Source organism: Marmota marmota, unplaced genomic scaffold, assembly GCF_001458135.2.
Source record: "Marmota marmota marmota unplaced genomic scaffold, marMar, whole genome shotgun sequence".
Classification (NCBI taxonomy): domain Eukaryota; kingdom Metazoa; phylum Chordata; class Mammalia; order Rodentia; family Sciuridae; genus Marmota; species Marmota marmota.
Window position 1 is genome coordinate 3,471,732 of NW_025999990.1, and position 23,358 is coordinate 3,495,089.

At 36.4% G+C, this 23,358-nt stretch overlaps 2 protein-coding genes across 4 annotated transcripts in view; one reads left to right on the top strand and one right to left on the bottom strand.

The window, feature by feature from the left end:
* Positions 1-14,800, bottom strand: part of Nln (neurolysin) — a 100,789-nt gene extending 85,989 nt beyond the window's left edge. For all 3 annotated transcript variants that reach the window (XM_048806095.1, XM_048806097.1, XM_015482296.2), the window contains exon 1: positions 14,648-14,800. In XM_048806095.1, coding sequence (XP_048662052.1) covers positions 14,648-14,688 — 41 coding nt within the window. In that variant the 5' untranslated portion in view covers positions 14,689-14,800. The remainder of the gene's footprint in view (positions 1-14,647) is intronic.
* Positions 14,687-23,358, top strand: part of Sgtb (small glutamine rich tetratricopeptide repeat co-chaperone beta) — a 45,354-nt gene continuing 36,682 nt past the window's right edge. Inside the window, exons 1-2 of the mRNA XM_015482169.2 lie at positions 14,687-14,769; positions 20,016-20,130. Of these exons, the coding sequence (XP_015337655.2) occupies positions 14,687-14,769; positions 20,016-20,130 (198 nt within the window). The remainder of the gene's footprint in view (positions 14,770-20,015; positions 20,131-23,358) is intronic.

Genomic DNA, 23,358 nt, shown 5'->3' on the forward strand with positions numbered 1-23,358 from the left:
GTGAGAGGCCCAGGGAAAAGAGAAGTTTTACATGCATTCAATTTGAGATGCATTTAGTTGTGATGCCAATGAGATATTCAAGTAGAGATTTGCAGCACACACCTGGAGCTCAGAAGAAAACAGCAAGCACAGATCAAGTTGCTAAAGATGATAAAGAAGTCAAGGAACCTACCAGTTAGGACAGCAGAGAAGCTCATTAGAATTCATTTAGCAAATACTCATCAATCCTTTATGCATAGCAGACACAGATGATAACAATATACTGTTGTAGATGCAACAAAGGAGTTAAATACGAGATGTTATGTTGAATAAAGGAAAAGAAACTCAGGATGGGGACTCAGACAAAGCTTTGGAGAGGGTGTGAACAGGAATTCTCCTGGAAAGGATGGGGTAGAGTGGTGGAGAAACAGGAGAGCAAACCTGGAAGAGTGAATACCATTGGTAAGAATCTATCTCCAATCAGTGGGCATATCAATGTTCTGGATATTACAACCAATTTGGAATTTAGGAGTGCGAATTGAAGAGAGATGAGGCTAGGGATGCTGATAGGTAAGATTCTGTGGGGTCTTTAAATGTCATGGACAGTTTGCACTTCATTATGTAGGCAAAAGGAAGCCTTTGGTGAGAGGCCAAGGTCTATAGTTTACCAAGGTGCTCTGGTAGTAGCAGGCATTGTGAAAGGTTGATTTTGGGGGGCAAAGGAGACTGGATAGGAGGTTATAGTGATCCAGATGAACAGTAAAAATTTAAAAAGTGGTAGCAGGAGTCAAAAAGAAAATAAGAGATTTGAGAAATATTCAAGAGGCAAAACTGGCAGAACTTTGTGAAAGACAGGATGTCACAGGTGGTGGCAAATTCACAGCAAATTCACAACTGGGTAATAGAATATGTGGGAGCAAGCAAAATCAGGTTTGGGAAAATACTGCTAGGTAACCTTTAGATAGGATGATTTTTCAGTGCCTGTAAGATGTGCCAGGTGTTATGGTTTAGATCTGAGGCATCCCCCAAAAGCTCATATGTGAGACAATGTAAGAATGAGCAGGAGTAAAATGATCAGATTATGAGGCGGGGTAACCTAATCAGTGGATGAATCCACTGATACATATTAACTAGGTGGTAATTAGGTAGGTATAATGTGACTGGAGGAGGTAGGTCACTGGAGGCACATCCTTGGAGTAAGTATTTTGTCCCTGGTGTGCAGAACTCTCTCTGCTTCCTTACTGCCACATCCTGAGCTGCCTTCCTCCAGCATGTCCTTCTGCCATGATGATCTGCCTCACCTCAGACCTAGAGCCATGGAGTTGGCCGACCATGGACTGAATCTCTGAAAAGGTGAGCTAAAATAAACTTTCCCTAGTCTATGTTGTTCTTCTCAAGTCTTTTGGTCACAATGATACAAAAGTTGATTAAAACACCAGGGTTTAGACAGGTGGTGATTTGGCCACTGGATATATGAACCTGACCGGGAAACATAGATACAGATGTCTTCAGATGCACAATTCCTTGAATGGACTGGGACACCTAAGAAGAGCCTGTAGTAGCAGTGGAGAAGTATGGAAAAGTAGAGGAGGGAAATGACTGCACAGTAGCTGGGCTGAGGGAAGGTTTCAGACCGGACAGTGTGCAGAAGAGATTCAGTATAGGCTAAAGGAAAGGAGACTAAAAAGACACCTAGAGAAGAGGTTGAGAATAGCCATTTGAGAAAAACCAGCACTTCAGGAGCAGGTCTTAATGAAAAGGAAGCTTACAAGAAATTTGAAGAATGTTCAGAGGAAAGGAAAGTTAGGAATTTATCACTCTGAAAGTCAATAAAGAAGGTGGGGTCAGCCGTGTAAATGTTACATGGAGACAGGTAGAGTTGGAACTGGAAAGCGTCCACTGGATTTGGCTACTGAAACAGAAACGCAGTGTCATCTTATCACTGACTCTTTCCTCTCTTGTTCTCTGGCAGCCACTAATTCATACTGTTCATACTGAATTTGGAAACAACCCAAGGTTCGAAGTTTTTTCCTATATACTACTGTTATGTTATACTGCTCCTATATAGTGATTTGTTTAGCATAAATAAAACTTCAATTTTAATACTCTCCAGATTAGACTGATATTCTAGTTGAGTACATATCCTTGGGAACTATAATTTTTCATCTTTATTTGGACTTAGAGTCACCTGAAAGTGTTATTAGTAGATCATCTTTATCCTCCTCCTAGTCAACTGACAAAGCATCTGTAACCTTCTTTTTGTTGTTCTTGCTGTTGTTTTGATTTGGGGACTGAATGCAGAGCCTCATGCATGCTCCATTTGTGACTTTCAATATTATATGTAGTTAGTTGCTAATTATCCAGCGCTACTGTTTTAGTACTACTTTTTTCTACCTTGAATGGAAGAGAGAAAATGATCAATTACAACATAGTTACTTAATATCAAGCACTGTGTTGAGTTTTTTCAAACATGAATTCCTATAGTGTTAAAAAAATTATAGGAGATATTTAATGTTAACTCTATGTTAGGAGAGAAGAAACTGAGGCTTAACAATCCTATAAAGCATTTGAACCTGCCTTTGAAGTCCACGTGATTTGTAGTATAGCACATTCCCCTTCTTATGGTTGTTTTCCTTAGTTTTGAGAACCTTTGCCTTGGGCGTTCAGCTTACTCAATGTGCTGTATTTAAGTTCTGGTAACCCAGATTAAAAAACACCTTCCCCTGATATTTACATGTCCAAATTCTTCCATCTTTCATGGCTCAGGTACAACACATAAATTATGTCCTTGACCCTCTTTTATATCCTAGAAGTATTCTCTCTCCCCTGAACCTCACATCAATTTCTCTACTACCCTCTTTGGAATTTTTTAACTTTCTACCTTGTACTTGAATTATTTAAATATGTGCCTAATTATCCTTACTATGCTGTATTGCCTTTTAACAAAATAAGAGCAAAATAATAATTAGCACCACACAGTCTATTTCTGTATTTATTATTCTTTATGTAATAATTCATTATGATATTCAATTTATACCATGATCAGCAGGATATGCTTATCTTACAAATAGTACTAAGAAAAACTCTTGTCCCTGATAAACCTTAACAATGTTTTTCCTTTGTCCTTATTACCAGAAAGCTCATAGTAAAATTCTGGACCCAATTAAAACAATTAGACTCAATGCTCCCTCAAATATTTTGTTTAATATTCTTTTTCCTTTTAAATTATTTTATTAATGCTAATGTTTAATATTAGTATTTTCAGGTAAGCAATCACAAATATGTTTTGATAAAGAGGGGACTATACAATAAATTTCAACAAGCAGGCTGGGAGTATACTGGTGGTGCACTCCTGTAATCCTACCTATTCAGGTGGCTGAGGTCAGTCTGAGCAACTGAGCAACTTAGTAAGAAACTGTCTTAAAAAAAAAAAAAAAAGCAAATAATAACAACTTAAGTGAATAGCAAATAGGATCTAAATTTTCTTTACTATCTATCTTTGTGATATTTAGCACAGTCCCTTCAATACAGTAACTGCAAAAGGTTAATGTTTGTGGCATGAGTGAATGAAGTTTTAGAGGTTATATATAGGTTTCAATCAGGCATCATCTACTATCCACCGTTTCTGTAGTTAATATAGCAGGCATGAGATGTATTTTAGAATACGAATTCAATATACTGGTTTCTTTGGGTTGGGTACTCTTTCCAAAAGTCTGGGTCAGCTGCATGTCATTACTTCCTTAATCTGACAAAGTATATCTGCTTCTCTCAGGATACACTCTGCTCAGTGGCATGTATCTCCTCAGTTCCAAGTAACTCCCAAATTCTAAGAACCTGGCTTCCTTGCCCTGAGCCGACCTCAGGTCCACTTATGAGAAGTTTACTTTCTGTTTTCTTTCAGCTTGATTGGTTCTGACCCAGTATTTCACACATTGGCACCTCCTTCAATTGCCTTCATATCCACACTGATATATTTAGAAGACCCTTGCTTCTGAAGTATTCATTAGATTATTATTCTACAGAACTACCAACTGGGTCTGTAAGTGATGACTTAATGCCCCAGTGATGACAAAGTTCACACCTTTTAATATATGGCTTCTCCTCCAACTCATGCTCACCCCAGCACATACTCAAAATTCCTTTGTACCTGTTAAGTACCGCCCTGACAGTTAGCTTCCTACTGCATATTACTCTACTTAGTATTTTTTTTATTACACAACTAGATCTAAGTTGGCTCACTAATACTTAGATGTAGTAATTTCCCCTAGCAACTGGCATTTGCTTTTCTTTTTTTTATTATAAGTTGTTCAAAACATTACAAAGCTCTTGACATATTTCATACATTTGATTCAAGTGGGTTATGAAGTCCCATTTTTACCCCGTATACAGATTGCAGAATCACCTCGGTTACGCATCCACATTTTTACATACTGCAACTGGCATTTTTCTTAAAGAAATTTTCAACCAGCCATTTCATATAGGGCTTGATATGTCTACTTTCTACTAAAGTTATACATATTCTTCAATAACAAAATGCCAAATCTAGGTCTGTACTACTTCCATATTAGCAATGAACACTGAATTTTTAGTTACTATTACTGATGACATATTTTAATCTACCAATTCAATAAATATATTTATCAAGCATCTACTGTGTAATGACACCATACTAACTTCTAGAGGTGCAGAAATGAACAAACATAAAACAGGCTCCTGATTTCAAGAAATCTAGCAGCTAGCAAGGAAGACAAATATTATTAATGATAATGTATGTGCTATGAAAATATAGGATTAGAAAGATTAAATTTAGTAGGGGTCAGGCAAATTCTCCTGAGGAAGTAAGTACAAGCTAAGCTGATATTGACAGCAGCGCTCACAATCCAACTATTACAGAGATTTGTTTATTTTGACTCCCTGACTAGAGTGAGGGCATAAACCCAGGAGGACAGGAATAGTTCGTCATGTCCACAGTTGTTTCCCCAAAATTTAGCTCAGTGGGATGCACAGATCAAATACTTTACAAATACATTTTTTTGAATATTAGAAAACAAGTGAAAGGTACCTAGAAAACACATGTACCGCTTAAATTCAATAATGAAAATAGTAATCCAATAGGAAAAGGAGCAAAAGATATAAACGGGCATAAAATACAAATGATAAGAAAATAAACTCATCAGTAAACTTGACATCATATATATAAGCCACATTCTTCAATCATCGGATTGGCAAAAGGCTTGGCAACACCAAGAGTTGCTAAGGATGGAGGATTAATGGCTACTCACAAAACTTAAACGGGGAGAGAGAGTAAATTAGTATCACCACTTCAGAAAAGAGTTTTTTTTGCGCATCTTTTGGTAATGTTGATACGTATACGTCCAACAACCATTTTCTCTCAGGTTTATATCCTTGCACATATGTATCAAGATATTTTATAAGAATATTCACAGCAATATTGCTTGTACTAGGAAAACAAAATAACAAAACTCCAAATACTCATGGACAAGAAAATGGATAGTAAGTTTTGAAATAGTCACCAATGAAATATCTTACAACAGTAAAAAAAAAAAAAATGAACCACTGCCATGTGAAAGTAATTTCCTTGTGTGAAACTAAATCATATGTCATTCAGAAAAACAAGCACTTGTAATAACATTTATAAAGATAAGCAAGAGGATGAATGCAAAGTTCAACCCTGAGGTTATCTCTCAGATAAGAAAACGTGATATGGATGGAGAGGGGCACAGAGAGACTTCAGAGGTAGTAGACTTATAATTGTAGATATATAGATACTGCTTTTCATTTGTTAGCCATATCTATATATGTACATGCATTATACTTTTTTGTGTATATTTTTTAACATTAAAGCTAAGTGAATAAGTACTATGTTCAGAAAAGGCAAGAAAAGAAAAAAATTTGTTCCCAATAAGATGCAGACATGAACTCTGGCTGAAGAACTGAGTTCCTTGAGTGAGAGGGAAATCTGGGAGAGCTAAGAAGGGGTTAGACTGTAAACCATACTAAATGTTTTTGATTTTATTTTAGGTTAATGATAGACTAAAGAATTTTAATCTCAAGTATGATATGTCACATTTGCATTTCTTAAACGTCTGTTTTCATTAGAAAATTGTATTAGTGGCAAACAAAAACTGAGGCTGGTTTCATGATGAGGGTCTAATTACGGTGGTGGTACCAGGAATAGAGAAAAGAGAAAGAAGGTAAAGACTATTTAGGATTTGGTAGCTGGTGGAAAAGGTAAAGGAGATAGAAAAAACCAAGAAATGTCTCCCAGATTTTTGACCTGCATACATAGTGACATCATGACAAAGAACAATGGCATAAGAGAAACAGGCAGGTTTATAGGGGAATGTTGTTGTAAGCTTAGTTTTAAGGTAAGGTGATATTGACATTAAACAATGTAATAGGTGGTGGATAAATATCTGTAAAGTGAAAAAGTGACTGAGATTTCCAAAAAGCATTGTCTAACTGGTAGTGGCAACCTGTTTAAAAAAATTATTTGTTTCTCTTTTTGTAACTAAATTGATGTGTTAGTTAGCTTTTTGTAGATGTGATCAAAATACCTGGGAACAACAATTGATCGGAGGAAAAGTTTATTTTGGATTGACAGTTTTAGAGGTTTAGTTCATGGTCATACAATTCCACTGTTCCCAGAGGAAGGTGAGGCAGAACATCATGGCAGTAGAGCACAGTGGAGGAAAGCTGCTCAGCTTGTGGCAGAGAGAGACCATTTCTCATAATCTGGTCATTGTACCTTGAATTTTCTTGCATTAACACAGGAGCTTTTGGGGAACATTTCATATCTCAAACATAACAACAGAGAAATAGGCTACAGGATCTTATAAAGAATTTCTGTGAGACTCTAGAAGATGCGCAGATGTACAAACTTCAGTTTAGAATAAGATCTAACTATGTAGCCCTTATATTATGGATATTATATATTGCAGCAAGAAGAATTTGTCAGAGAGCTCCGTTTATTTAAGTCACTGCAACTCTGCCTAAGATATGAGGCAGAAATAGAATTTTCCTCTTGATCTTGACCACAAATGGATTAGACATCAAAGATACCAGCTAATTGTGGCTGGGAAGTATGAGGGCTTCCTTCTGAATGCCAAGCAGGAGGTATAGATTATCTCAGAGTGGGTAGAATGGAACATGGTCTTCCAGAGCAAGCTATGGTAAATCAGAAGCCCATATTTCATAAGCTGGATTTTCTTTAATACCCCTTCCAATTTCTGTTTTGAATTCCTTTAAGGACTAGAAGTTATTTACTTATTTATTTTTAATTTAAACCTAATGATGGATAAAGGTCTAAATGTGAAAAATGAAACACAAAAGTACTAGAAGAAATGTAATGTAAGTGATTTGAGAAATTTAGGCAAAGGCTTGAGAGACCAAAGGCAGAAGTTACAAAATAAAAGATTGATATACCCAATTGTGTTAAAAACTTAAGCTTTTGTAGGACAAAAGTAAAAAGGCAAAAGACAACAATAATCTATCCCAAAGTTCAAAGGCGGGAAAAAAAAATTGCAACATCTATCATAGGGTCTCAATGATCCTAATTTAAAAACCTTCAAAACAAAACTCACAATTTGTGTTTCAATCCACAAAGGCAAAAATAGTTGATATTTACTGAGACCGTATTATGTGACCATGTGGTAGACCAATTGCTAACATGTCCTCAATTCTTCATACCTGGATGTATCTATGCCTTTCACAATGTGAATTTTTCGATCCTTCCATCAAGAGATAGAGTCTATTTCTCCACTTCTGAAATCTGGGATGGTGTTGTCACTTGCTTTGGCTAGCAGAATGTGGCAGACAGAGCTGATGGTACTCCAGTTTCAAGTGTAAGCCTTTAGAGAATTTACGCACTTCCTCGTCTCTCACGGAACTCTGTCACTTCCACAAGAACACAGCAGCAGTAGCCTCCTTAATGATGAAAGATCACATAAAAGAGGACCAGAATGCTCTCAGCTTTGGCCATCCTACATCCTTAAAATGCAAAAGTGACCAGCATAAGCAGAGCTGACCACATAACCCATGGATGACCATAGGTGTATGATTAAGATTAGAAAAATTCTTCCAGCCAACATTTAGATTGGTCAGCAAAAATAAATATTTATCATTTATCACTGAAATGTAATTTGTTATAAATCATTACTGTGGCAATAGGAATATACTCAGGTAATATACAAAGCATTTTAGATTTATCATCTCTCAATCTTAAAATGAGTACAATGTTCCCGTCTTATTTTGTACTTGTCAGCCTCATATTTACTCTATCCTAGTTAGAATGGCCTCTTCACTTTCCCAAACAAACCAGACATACTGTCTTTGGCATCTGCTATTTCTCCTGCTTAGAATGCCCTGTTTCAGGTATTACATGGCATAGTCCCTCGTTTCTCCTGGATCATTACTCTATCATCTTCTGAGTGAGCCTTTCCTGTTAACTATCTACAATTTCATTTCCATCAATCCTGAGTATCCCCCTTCCCGCTTTACTCTTGCTCCTTAGCACATTTGCCCATTTAACATACCACATACTTTCTTTAGTTGTCTCTTCCACTACAATGTAAATTCCATCAACACAAGGATTTTTGTCTGCTTTGTTCATTGCTACATCCCAGGATGTAGAAGGCCCTCAGAAACATAATAAATACTCAAATATCTGATCAGTGAAGAAAGTTGCCAGTAAATTCTCAATTTACTGATGAGGAAAAAAGATATAGATAAGTAACTTTGCCTAAGATCACAGTGCTAGTCAGTGGCAAAACCAGCATTCAAACTCAGGCAGGCTGGTTCTACATTCCTATAGCCTAGACTACTATGCTACATATCCTGTGCAGTGCAGAACTTGACATACACACAGGTACTCAATAAACATCAACTTGCTTGGTTCTTTGCATCTTCAGTCTAGGTATTTCTCCCCAGGAAGTGCTGTGCTTTGTCTTTTTTTTAAATTTTTTTTTTTAGTTTTTCGGCGGACACAACATCTTTGTTTGTATGTGGTGCTGAGGATCGAACCCGGGCTGCACGCATGCCAGGCGAGCGCGCTACCGCTTGAGCCACATCCCCAGCCCCTGTGCTTTGTCTTAACCAAAGGGAAGATAATATTTAAATTTGAGTAAGTATCAGGATGTTTCTGACCAAAATCAGTGGCAAAAAAATCAACCAAAAACAAAAAACAAAATTTCCATCTTTGTTTTATCCGTTTTTTTTACAAATAATCACAGTCTAGCTTTTGATATTTGTAACTTAAAACCCTTTCTTTATTAGACTATTTTTTTAGCACCAATGTCCTAAAATTTGGAGTTTACGCCCATTGAATTTAGGGGAACTGTCTCAATTTTATTTAATTACAGTCAGACATACAAATAGTATTAAACTTATGAATAACTGAAGTTTGTCTTACTTTCTAAGATTTTTCTTTTTTTAATATTCTTTTAGTTGTAGATAGACATGATACCTTTATTTTATTTTATTCTTTTATGTGGTGCTAAGGATCGAACCCAGTGCCTCACATGTGCAAGGCAAGCGCTCTGTCACTGAGCCACAACCACAGCCCTAAGATTTTCTATATGAATAAATTTTTGCATTAGAAAACAACTTTTTTAGTTTCTAGATCACATTCCCAAATTTTTCTTAAGGAATTATACCCATTGAATAAACCATCAAAAAAATGGAAGGAAATGAACATTAAGAGAAGTTTCTATTTATAAAACTGGTAAGGATAAAAAATACTGAAATGCTTAGAAACTATGTATCAAATATGCAAACTACTACACTTACATGTTCTGCTGTTTCAGTATAATTTGTGTGAGATTTTAGGAGAAGAATATGATAAAAAGTACCAAAGACCTACAAGATTTATATGCCCTGTAATATACCAATACCACTCATAAGGAATTTTTATTAAGAAAATAATTAAGGACTTGGAAAAGCATAATAAGAATGTTTATCTAAGTACCATTACCCATAGCAAGGAGTTGGAAATAGTTGACGTGTCCAAAGATAGAGATTAATCAAATGTCATATAACAACATATGGACTATGTAGTCGTTTATATTATGGAAGGATATTTATATTATATTAACTTTATTTTTGGCTCCGCCCACGTGACCCAGCCAATCGGCCTCAAGAGCAGGAGGATTGTGGGAGGTGGAGAGAAGCTGGTGTTGGAGAGAGAGGCTTGTGGGAAGCCGGTGGTGGCAGTTGAGGCTCTGAGGGTTTTTCCTGAGAGGCTGTTTTGTTTGGCGTGTGTGGTTCTAAAAATAAAGTTAGTTTCTTTTGACAAGTGGCTCCTGATTGTGCCCAGCCAGGCATTTGGTGGCCCATACAGATAGGGCGAGAGGAAAAATGGCCATTTTAAGATTTTGCCCAGCCAGCCGGCCTTCGACAATAAGTATGGCCATTTCATTTGTTTTTTAAAAAGTTGTAGACAGGGGCTGGGGCTGTAGCTCAGTGGCAGAGTGCTTGCCTAGCATGCGTGAGGCACTGGGTTCGATCCTTAGCACCACATAAAAAAATAAATAAAATAAAAGGATTCTGTCCATCTACAACCAGAAAAAAAAAGAAAAGAAAAAATAAGCTGTAGACAGAAGATATTTTGGAAGCTATTAGTAACTGGTTTTTCTGGTTGGGTAGACTGTATATCTTTTTAATATTTTCTTTTGTTTGTGATTATTTCTAACTTCCTATTAAAACATATATTGCTGTCACAATTTTAAAACCAAACCAAGCTATTTTTTTTTAATGAAAGAGAAAACTAGGGTTATTACATCTATAATTTGGGCTTAATGTTGTTGAATAGCCCTTCTCATTTTTTTCTCTGACCATGCCATCCATCCTTCATCCTGTGATATACATTAAATTTTGCTGAGCTCACATGCTGTGCAATCAGGCCGAGGGTGGAAGGCAAATTCTCCTGGTTTAATTGCTATGGCAACATAGAATTAGGAAGAAAAAAAAGCTTAGATGTAATTTAGTTTAGTTCTTTTCATTTTGCAAAATAAAGAACCAGAGAGAGGTACAATGAAGTGAATGATTAAGGTCAAAAAGTTAGCTGAACAGCAACTACAACCAATCCTCAGATCCTGAGTCTATTTATTCTCAAGAAATTTGGCTTAATACCCCCATCAATGATCCTGGCTACCAAGATGACCTTGGGAAGGGTGTATAGCAGCTCTGCCAACAGGAACACCCAAGGGAAAGCCTAAGTCAGTTAAACAAAAGTCTAGTTAACGCCTAGTTCATTTTCATGCTCAAATGAACTCCCCAGTGTCAGAACAGGAAAAACATGAGAACAGAGAGGCCATGTTGTCCAATATTAACCTTTTTTGGAGGATACGAACTTTGAAACAAAGAGTAGATTCTGTGATTAAGTCACCTAAGCCCTAAATCATGGACTACTGTATATGGTGATTAACTGCAATAAATACCCTGAAATAACAATATAGTCAGTTTAACATGGTAGATCACCAGCTTCTAACAACAGGTTCTGTGCTTTTTACATATTTTCTTAAAGAAAGAATTTGGGGGCTGCAGTTGTGGTCAGTTGTAGAGCGCTTGCCTAGCATGTGTGATTCTCAGCACTACATATAAAATAAAGAACCACTGACAACTAAAAAAACATATAAAGATATATATATACACACACACACACACACACATATACATATATATGAAAGAAAGAGGGGCCAGGGTTGTGGCATAGTGGTAGAGCACTTACCTAGCATGCATGAGGTGCTGGGTTCAATCCTCGGCACCACATTAAAAAAAATAATAATAAAATGAAATAAAGGTATTGTGTCCATGTACAATTAAAAATATATTAAGAAAGAAAGAAAGAAAAGAAAAGAAAATGGATAGCACATTCCAGCAGTTTTCAAAAAGTAGTCCACAAATCTTGGGAGTAAAGGTATGGGATAGATCCCTGAGGCCTTTTCAAGAAGTCAGAAGTTAAAAATATTTGGTATAAAGGCATTTTTTGAGAGAGAGAGAGAGAGAGAGAATTTTTTTTAATATTTATTTTTTTAGTTTTCGGGCGACACAACATCTTTATTTATTTATTTATTTATTTTTTATGTGGCGCTGAGGATCAAACCCCAGCCCCAATAAAGGCATCTTTTTAAAAAACTTTTTAAAAAACTGTATTGACATTGTACTGATGATGAAAAGGAATGATGGAAAAAAACTATTGGCTCCTTAGCACAAATCAAAGCAGTGGCACCAAACTGTATTAGTAGTTGTATTTTTTTACCACCTCACTCTCATGCTAAAAATAATGTCAGTTTCACTTAGAATGTCTTTGATAAAATAGCAAAAATTATGAATTTTATGAGATCTCAGCTCTTAATGTATAGGAATACAAGTACATGCAAAGCATTTCTATTGTACACCTGAGTACAACAGTTGTCCAAATAAAATGCACTTGTGCAACTGAATGAATTGTGAACTAAAACTGCCTTTCTTTTTCTTCCTTTCTTTTTTTTTTTAACGGAGCACCACTTTTACTTGATCAAACTACTTTCAGACAAATCAGGATTATTCTGACTTAAATATTTGGCAGAAGTTCTGTCAAAAATGTAACAAAGTGATTTAAATTAAAAAAATGTAACAAAGTGAGACTGTCACTTCAAGGGAAAAAACTTGACAGTTTGTGTTGCTAATGATGAAATTCTAGCTTTCAAATGAACATTAGAAGTTTGGAAATTTCTTTCTGCAATGTGAGGTTGACAGCTTTCCAACACTTAAAAACATTTCTAAGATTGATAAGGACATTAGGAATTTGACTCTTCGATATTATATAATGGAATATGCCAACATTAGGAAGATCTATAGAACAAGGCAACCACTCATTTCCAAATGACCCATGTTTGATGTTATAAAATCATAGAAGGGTAGAAAATTCATTAAAAGATTTAGGATACCCCGGTGAATTTTAATGTAACAGTCAGAAAAACACATTGACATAGTTTCAGATTCCATTTTGCAACTAAACTTTTTCAAACTACCATTTGTTGAAAATTGATGTGATAAAAAGCTATTAAACAATTCCTCTTTCCAACTGAATGAGTATGGGTGGGATTTTCCTCATCTTCTTAAATCGAAACAAAAAAGTAAAATAAATTTAATGCAGGAGTAAATGTAAAAATCCAGCTATCTTGTATTGCCACACATTAGTTTTGCAAAAATTCAAAATGATCACATTCCTAGAATGATTATCATTAAACATAGCATTACCATATGATCCAGCATTTTCCACATACATTTTCCAGGTATATATCCCAAAGAACTGAAAGCAGACTCAAACATAGTTACATACCAATGATCACAAAGCATTATCCAACAGTCAAAAGGCAGAAGCAATCCAAGTGTGCACTGACAGATGAATGGCTAAACAAAATATTTATGCATGTAATACACTTATTACTGTTTATAAACTAATAAATACTGAAAAAAATGTTACAGCTTTAATTTATCATATGGTAAATAGGGCAGATATAACCCAAATCAATCTTAGGTTCTTAACAATTTTTGAGAGCTCAAGGGATCTTGAGATATAAAAAGGTTAAGAACAACTGTCTTAAATGACAATTTATTCTCTCCTTACACCTGCATTATGTAAAGATCTTCATTTGTTGGTATAACTTTATTTGCCAGCAATACCACTTCCAGTGTGGAGATTAGCCAAAAAAAAAAAAAAAAAGGGACAACCTAAAATATGTTCACAATCATCACATTAACTCTTTATAATTACTATTGTCCCCTGGATGCACAATAACTCCACAAGACTAAGCAACACAAAGCTCCACACAATTGAGTGGCAATGGACAATAGAAAACTGTACAAAGCTTAAATGATGATGACATGTTCCAAAGTAGTTTTGTAGACAACGAGGACAAAACACACCTTCCTTTTTTTAAATTGAAACTTCATTTGGCTTTACAGTTCTGGTCAGATTTGGGTATGGGGATGGTGGCTGCATTGTTTCCGAAAACCAGTGCATCCATGCAACAGAATTTAATTCTTTTACCATCTTGCTACTGGTCTGTTGTGAGGGGTGTGGTTAGGAAGCAATTCAAAACAGCTTTAATTTTGGGGCCAAGTCAATAGGTTCTGACAAGAGGCAGAATGTTTGTTTTATGGCGAGGAGGAAAATAAAAAGGAAATTAAAAACCACGGACGCAAATAGGCGGCAAAATCAAAGCGGTTTCATGTGTATATGTTAAACGACTGGAATGCTAATGATGTGAATGAGGGGCAAATGAGAATTGTTATTCCTAAGTCTACAACTGCAGCACTTTCAATGCCAGGTCTGCAGTTCTGGGTAAGGGAGAAAATGAAAGCATTTCGTAACTAGCCCAGCTCTCTGCATTCATTTTCGGCTGGGTCTGTGACCTGTCTAGCTGACTGCGGCAAAGGCAGCCCCAAACAAAGGGGAATGGATGTCCTCTCGAGGGAATCGAGGAGGGAAAAGTGGCCCCAGGTAGTCACGTCAGGTGTCCCTAAGGGGTCGCCCAGGCAGGTTGTGAGGAGTGGGGTTCCCAGGTGCGTGGGAGGGGAAAGCTTGCTCCAGGGCGCCTGGCATTAACCGGGCAGAAGATCCCGCCCTGCCCATGGTCAAGGTTAACCCGCGCACGGAAAGTACCTGTGGAGGCCTCGCACAGCCGAAAGGCACCGGGCAATCATGGGCACGCCGAGAGGCCGGCAGCAGCGAGTGCGTGGTCTTGGGGTCTGGGGGCGACCGAGGCGGGCGCCCGGCAGCGGAGAGTGGGCCTAGCGCTGAAGGCCAAAGCGGAACCACGNACTCAATTGTGTTCAGCTCCATCTGCTTTCTTCTTTTTGTTTGCTTGTTTTTTGGTACTGGGGATTAAACTCAGGGGCACTTAACCAATGAGCCACATCCCCAGCCCTATTTTGTATTTATTTAGAGACAGGGTCTCACTGAGTCGCTTAGCACCTCACAGTTGCTGAGGCTGGCCTTGAACTCGTGATTCTACTGTCTCAACCTCCCAAGCTACTGGGATTACAGGCATGCACAATCATGCCTGGCCCCAACTTTTATGTTATTAAAAAATCAGAATGTTTTGTTGATCTTTCAAGTGGAGAAGCTTATCTGGAAGAGTATCTTATTTCCATTCTCTGAAGTTTGTTTTAATTAACAACAAAATAAAAGCGCTGTTGTTCATTTATTGAACAATTATTGTTTTGGAACTATGCTATTCATATTATAGGGAATGTTTTCTTCACATTGACTAAATTAGTATAATTCCCATTTAACAGATGAGACAATTAAACCAGATGCTTTAAGTAACATTACAGCTGATATGTGACAAAATTGAGGTTTTAATTCCAGTTCTTATGCTGAAGATTTTGTTTTCTTCTTTTTCCAGTAGCAAAGTATTCAGTTTAGAAATAACTCATAAAAATACCTTAGTTGTTGTAATCATACTACATAAAAGTCTAAATAATTATACCATTGGTGAGCTCTGACATGTGCCTATTTTGGGACTTGAAGTGAGAAGATTTCATCCTTGTCTTGTGTTAGCTTTAAATATTCGATTCAGGAATCTATACAGTTGAGCAGGACTTAGATGATAACATCATATGGTTCCTTGACACCATCTTCATGCTTCATGTTTATGCATTATAAAATTTTAAATTCAGTATTAAACATAACAAGATGGAATTCTGCATATGGGCTTGTGGAAGTTCAGTGAACCTGGCTTTTTTGTGGCCTAAAGATTTAATTATTGCAGTGAGAGTATTCTGGGGGAGCTTAATATATAAGAGTATAGTTTGAATTTCCAATCTTGAAGCTGCTGCTTCTGTATAAGGGACACATCTATTAATTTTGAGTACTTCCCTTATAAATATCCTTTAAGGAGGTGGGGATGAAAATTGGGCGTTTGCTATAAATCTGCTTGCAGTCTGGTGGGATGATGTCTTTCCAGGTGGCAGTGAGAGGAGCAGGTGATGCACAGTTGGAGAACACTGCAAATCAGTCCATGTAATATTAAGGTCTTTTTGTTCTCCTTCATGGTCAGACTGTATGAAGGGAAAGGTGATTGGTTATCTAAGGAAAATGTTGTTATGTTTACTCTATAGCAAATAGGTAAATGCAATCATTTAGTAAAAGATGATGTTTTTCTAATCAAAGGCAGTATAATATTTTTAAGGGCTGGAAAGAAAACTGAAAGTATTTTAAAAACCAAGATGTTACATTCCTATTTTTAGATAAATAAATCCTGAAAATCCCTAAATCTTACTATTTCCAAAAATTGCATTCCTTTCATAATCTCTATCTTAAACACTTCACTTTCACATCTGCCAGTCTTTCAAGCTCACGCCTTCTAGAATCCCTATCCCCCAAATTCTTTGAATCCACTTGTATTAGTTAGCTTTTCATTGTTGTGACAAATACCAGAGAAAAACAACTTAGGGGAGCAAAGGTTTATTTTGATTCAGGGTTTCAGAGATTTCAGTTGGTTGGCTAGCTCCATTGCTTTAGGACCTGAGGTAAGGTAGGACATTATGGCAGAAGGGTGTGATATGCTCGTGGCAGCCAGGAAGCAGAGAGACACCAGAGACAGAGAGAGGAAAAAGGGAGCCCCACATATTCTTAGTACTTGCCTGTCTGACCAACTATAACCTAGATGGACCATCCATGTTCCTTTCTCAGTATAACCCCTCTACTGCCATGTTAGATCCCATCCTATCTCAATCAATCCAGCACATCACTGTAGTTATGCTACCATCTTTGTTTTATAACCTCAAGTTCTCACTTTTTACTCTCATTTTCATCAGAACATAAATTTACCATTATTTTTTTTTCTTTAAACAATAAAAACAAGCCGACGCAGTGGCACATGCATTTAATCCCAGTGGCAGGGAGGCTGAGAAAGAAGGATTGTAGTTCAAAGCCAGCCTCAGCAAAAGTGAGGTGCTAAGCAACTCAGTGAGATCCTGTCTCTAAATAAAATACAAAATAGGGCTGAGGATGTGGCTCAGTGGACAAGTGCTCCTCAGCTGTTTAATCCTCAGTACCCAAAAAAAAAGAAAAGAAAAGGTAAAACAAACAATAGATATTCTTGTCATACTGCCTCCTCCTAAAATGGTTGCCTAGTTTTATCTCCCTTTGCAACAAAACCATTTTAGAGAGTTGTCTGTACCAGCTTTCTTTAATTCTTCTGTTCTTTCTGAAGCCCACTCCAGGTAGGCCTTTACTTCTTTCTTTCCACACTGCTGTCATCAAGGTCATTAATGATTTTTATGTTGTTTGGTTCCGTGGGCAGTTCTGTCATTATCTGATTTGCTTGCTGACATTAATAAGGATGATGATCACTGTCTTATCCCTTGCCCCCAAATACTTTGTTCCCTTAACTTCCAGGATAGTGCATAATATCTTGTCTGTCTTATTGTTTATCTTTTCCTTTCCTGATTCTCTTCCTGCTTGATTTTCTTTTCATTATTTACACTCATTTCTTCAGTGATATTATTAGCTCATTGGCCTGAAATATCCTGAATTTATATGCTGAAATGTCTCAAACTTGTACCTTTAATCCAGACCTTTCTTCTGAACCCCCAATTTTTATATCCAACTGCTCTACTAGATATCTCCACTTATAAGTCTAATAGACTTCTTAAAGTTGACTTTGCCAAAATGGATCCTCCCACCTAAAATCTGTTCTATTCACAACTTCCCTATTTCAGTGATGGCAGCTACAGTTTTTCCTTTGCTCAGGCCCAAAATTGGGTGCTATTCTGTACACTTCTCTTCCTTATACACTTATCTAATAATCAATAAGTTTTGTTGGCTATACCTTCAAAATATGTCTAAATTCTGTCCACTTCTTACTATCTCCACTGATGTCACCCCTAGTTAGAATGAAGTCTTTTTTGCCTATTGTATTATGATCACCCCTCGTTTGTCTGCCTGCCGCAGTCTGGCTGGGCACAAATGTCGCAGTCTGGCTGGGCACACAATCACGAGCCACCACACAGCTTGTAGATTCAAACAGCAACTCTTTATTCCCGAACTCACACCAGCCGTCTACAATCACGTTCTGGGGAAATCCACGTTCTCTGCCCAAATCCACCTCCACTGGGCTTCTGTCTCCCAAAAAATACTGTCTGAATCCCGTGAGAACTCAAGGGGAACTCAGGCAGCAGGATACGCCCTATTCCCAGCAGGAATAATCTTAAACCTGGAACGCCCTAAACCCGATTATCCTAAACCGGGAACACCCTAATCCGCCCTGGTCCTTGAGCAAGGTCACCTACATGCAATGTCACTGCAAAATGTCCTATTTCCACGAGTCCTTCCACTAAGCAACATGGGGTACGCTGGCAAGGAAATTGTCATACCTACTTGGCTAATGGCTCCCAGCATCTGCCTTCTTCTATTCTTGCTTCTTAGAATATTTAAACATAACTACTAGTGATCTTTTAAGACTATATCAGATTTGCTGGGCATGATGGTGCACGCCTTGTTGTGGTTTGGATAGGAGGTATCCTCCAAAAGACAATGTGAGACAATGCAAGAAGGTTTGGATGATAAATGATTGGGTTACAGCCTTAACCAAATCAGTGAATTATTCCCTGATGGAATTATCTGAGTGGTAACTGGGGGCAGGTGGGGTGTGGGTTGAGGGCGTGGCTATGGGGTCTATATTTTGTATCTGGAGAGTAGAGTTTCTCTCTCTCTGCTGCTTGATCATCATGTGAGCTGGTTCACTCTTCCACACTCTTCTGCCATGATGTCCTGCCTCTCGAACCCCAAGGAATGCTGTCTATGGACTGAGACCTCTGAAACTGTTAGCCTCTAAATAACTTTCTTCCCTAAAATTGTTCTTTTAGTTACAATAGTGAGAAAGAGACTAAAACATGCCTCTAATCCCAGTGGCTCAGGAGGCTGAGGCAAGAGTATTGCAAGTTCAAAGCCAGCCTCAGCAAATTAATGAGGTCCAAAGCAAGCTAGTATAGAAACCCTCTCAGATAAAAAATAAAAAGGGCTAGGGATGTGGTTCAGTGGTTAAGTGCCCCTGAGTTCAATCCCTGGTACATGCCCTGCCTCTAAAAAAAAAAAAAAAAATGTATGTCAGATTTGATCATTTCTGTACTTAAAATTTTACAATGTTGCAATTACTCCTCATGTTACTTAGTCATTGTTTAAAGGATCTATATAATTTGGACTTCTGTGATGTATTGTTCATTTACTGTTTCTCATTTGTTTTCTGCTAAATTAGCTTCCTTATTGTGAATGCACCAAATTCTTTTGCTTTTCTAACATCATCTCTCACCATGTCTTAGCACCTACTGTGTTCCAACGAGTTCTCTTGTCCTACACCAAAAATAAATGAGGCACCTGCCTCCATTCAACAGGCTGTACATTTTACTTAATGTGTTTATTCCCTACGTCTATTAACCATTCATCATGTGGACAGTGATTTTTTTTCTGTTAAGTTTGCTTCTGTTAAGTTTCCCTACCACCTTAGAATAACATCTTACACATAGTAGGCACTTGGTAAATTTGCATGTATGAATGGATTTTTAAAACTGACCTATCTTCATGTACATATACTAGGATTAATATTTAATTATTATGTGTCAGGGACTATTTCTTTTACAATTTTAAATCAGATTGATAATTCTATTTCTTGTATTTTAAAAACTGATCATTTTTTTTGTTCAAGGAATTAAGACACAAATGGCTAATTAGATATTAGTAGTGGAGAGCTAGTTGTTGCTGACTTGCTCTTTTTTCTGATAGCCTTCAACAAGATTTGAGGTAATATGTATATTCAGAAATTATATTCTAGATAACGTCTATCTTTTAGTGAGGTATAAGAAATCAAGTTTTGTTCCCCTCAATAGCTGGTCTATAAACAGAAATTTGTATGCAGCCGAACCAATTAGTTTTCCATATATTCTGTGATCATAAATACTGATTACCACAGAGTGCAGTGCTATCATCATTTCTTTCTTTAAGTTGCTAATTTTTTTCACTATTAAAATTTGTTTCAAGTTGCAATTCAGTGCTTGGAGACAGTTTTTAAGATCAGCTCAGAAGATACACATCTAGCAGTTTCACAGCCTTTGACAGAAATGTTCACAAATTCCTTCTGTAAGGTATGTTGTCATTGTTTTCTCATTAGTAACTGATGTAAGTGTGACTATAATTTGATGTTGGATTGTTTATCAATGAGGGGGCAGGTCTATAAGTAACAAACTGATAGTTTTAACAGATTTAATATGGTTTAGATTTTTTTATATTAGTAGCTATTCTCATCCTCTTCTTTTACTTAATGATATATCTTGGCTGACTTTTAAAAATCCTTTACAGTATGAGTATTTTTAGATTTCTGATATCTGAACTGACATTCCCCTAAAACATGGACTATAAATTAAAAGTTTTAAGGTCTGGAAAACAACTATGCAGAAATAGATTAATCTGAAATTAAATCATCATTTCTAAAGCAAGTTTCACTAAATTTGATCATTGATGGGACTCTTATAATAAACAGAGAAAGGTTCAGGGGTACTGTGCAAAACTGAGACTGAAACCCAAGTTTGATGTCTGAAATGTCCAAATTTTCAGGAAACATAGGCCATAGCATTGTTTGAGAAATTTCAGGTTAGAGAGTATAGGGCCTCAGAGTGACCTCCCATGTTGTTTTTCATTCTATTTCAGTGCCTCGTGAACTCCTGCTATTTTTCTAACTCTTTCTAGTACATAATGAAGAATTCAGGAGTGAGGCTGACACCAGTAGTATAGGTTTAGCTTGGAACAGACACTGCTGACAGTATCACATTTAGCTAGATTTTCCAGGCTCTGTTTCTAGCATTTGTTGGGAAGAGGAGTTCTTAGAATTGCAGTGAAGATGTTAATTTGACAGTAAGCTATATCCTCCTTTTATACTTGGCAAAAGAGTATTGCAGTCATAGATTTATTCATCCAACAGATGAATTTTATTTATATGACATGATGTGAGGAGATGGTGGCATGTCTCTGTGTTCCTCACAGGGAACTCCCTTTTTTTCCCCTTTGGTTAAGGTTCTTTATTATCTGGGCTCTGGCCTCCTGAGGGAACCCTGTGTTAGTGACTTGGATGTGACTGTGACTGAAGTAGACCTCTTTTATTCCCAGGTGCCTGAGGCCTATGCTTGAGACAGCACTTGAATTTGCTCACACTTTAGCTACAGTCACCATTGACTTCATGCTGAAGAAATCTGAACTTCTTTTTTTAACCTTTCCCAAAGCTCCAATTGACTTTTACATTCTGTTTGAATAAAGCTCTCTTTCTCTCTTTTGCTCTCTCTCTCAGATTGCATTTTATCATGAGAAATTTGTTATATAATATTTTAAAAACATATTTATTAAAACTAACTCCTGGGACTGGGGTTATGTGGTAGAGCTCCTGCCTAGCATGCATGAGGCACTGGGTTTGATCCTCAGCACCACATTAATATAAACAAATAAAATAAAGGTATAAAAAATATAATAACATTTAAAAAACCCAACTAGCTCCTTAGTCTCTCTGCAGTAATAATGTGATATTAGCACCTTTTAGGAGTCCTATTTTATAGCTGTGACTTTATTCTGTATTTGTTAACAGGACATTGTAGAAAAAGTTTAAAACTTAGCTGAAGCAGCATCATCACTGTTATAATTAAAGAAATTATTTGTCTCACCAAAGTGTACTTGAACGTTCTGTCATTTTAATTTTAGGATATTGCTTTTCTGTTCCACCAGCCCCCCACCACCATAAAATTTATGCATATCCTAAGTAAATTCATTACCTTTACTTAAAATATGTGACATTTGCCCCTACCTCATGAGCTTCTCAGGCTCATTCAATGAATATGAGAATTATAAATTATGAAACTATGGTAATTTTACTAAAATTGTTGAGAAGCATCTGGAAGACAGAATAGATTAAAATTTTTAAAAATGCCTTTTTTAAACCCCAAACATTTACTTTTTAGAAAAATTTACAAACTGCCTAGACTTGTGGGAGATTTTAAATGGAAGGAACCCTAAAAGCAAATGCTATTGGTCAACTGTGTGTCTTTTAACTAGTTTTAAATAGTGATCTTTACTTATAAAATGTTTCCATTTTGTTTCTGTGCTATTTTTCCAATATTTTATGCTTTGGAAAACTGATTACTAAAGAAAAATTTTTTAAAACATAAGGACAAGATCATATTCTTTGTCAGTAATTTTGCAAAGTATATTTCCAGTGTTAGAGCTATCAGTTTTATTGAAATTTTAGTCTAAAGACAAAGGTAATAGTAGGTATATTTTAAATGTAGTAAATAGTTATAGTAACTCCATATTATGCCTTTTTGAAAATTATAGCCTTATTTTGAACTTTAGAGTCATGTTTGAAAATAATGCAATTTTAAAAAGTCTTTCAAAAATGAAAAAAAAAATTGTGTTCCCAGTACTACTGAAGATATTTCTGAGTTTTGTTTTTAATAAGCACCTACAGTTTGAACCTTACTAATGCAAAAGAAATTTGAAGATGATAGTAGGTGCGAAACAAAAATTTTATGTTGTTTTTAACTTATGGAATTAATATATGCTTGTAGTTTTAAAAATTTAGACAAGATGGAAAGATGAAAGTTTTATCTTTATTACCACTGTGAAACTTTTGTTATACATCTTTCTAGTCTTTGCTTTTAATACGTGCATGTGTATACATGCATGAATGAGCATGTACACAGATAATGTTTGTATCTTAAATGCTGTTTTTCTTTTTTGGTAAACTGATTTTTGACTTGGTATATCCCTTTGGTAGGATATTGACCATTTTGCTTCAAAAGTTTCACTACTATAAAGAGTCCTGTGCTTATATTTCTATTCTCATTCTTTATGTACAAATTCAATTTCTTGCTCATGAAGTGGTGGGATTACTGGGGGTATAGGGAAAGCAGAATTTTAAAAATTTGATTTATAGTTGTTTTATCATTTAGAAAAACTCAACAGATTCATATTCTTTTTTCTTTTTTGGTACCAGGGATTAAACTCAGGGGCACTTAACCACTGAGCTACATCCTCATCCTTTTTTTGTATTTTATTTAGAGACAGGGGCTCACTGAGTTGCTTAGGGACTCACTAAGTTTCTGAGGCTGGCTTTGAACTCACAATCCTCTTGTCTCAGCCTCCCGAGCTGGTGGGAGTACAGGCATGTACCACTGCTCCTGGCTCATAATTCTAATATAAGTATTTGAGAGGAATTTTCCCTAGTTTTTATATTAATGCTTTTATTTTGATGTTAGAGTTCATGAAATGGAATTACAGGAGAATTACTAAAATGTGGGTATTTTATTATTAGATTACTTATAATACTTTGG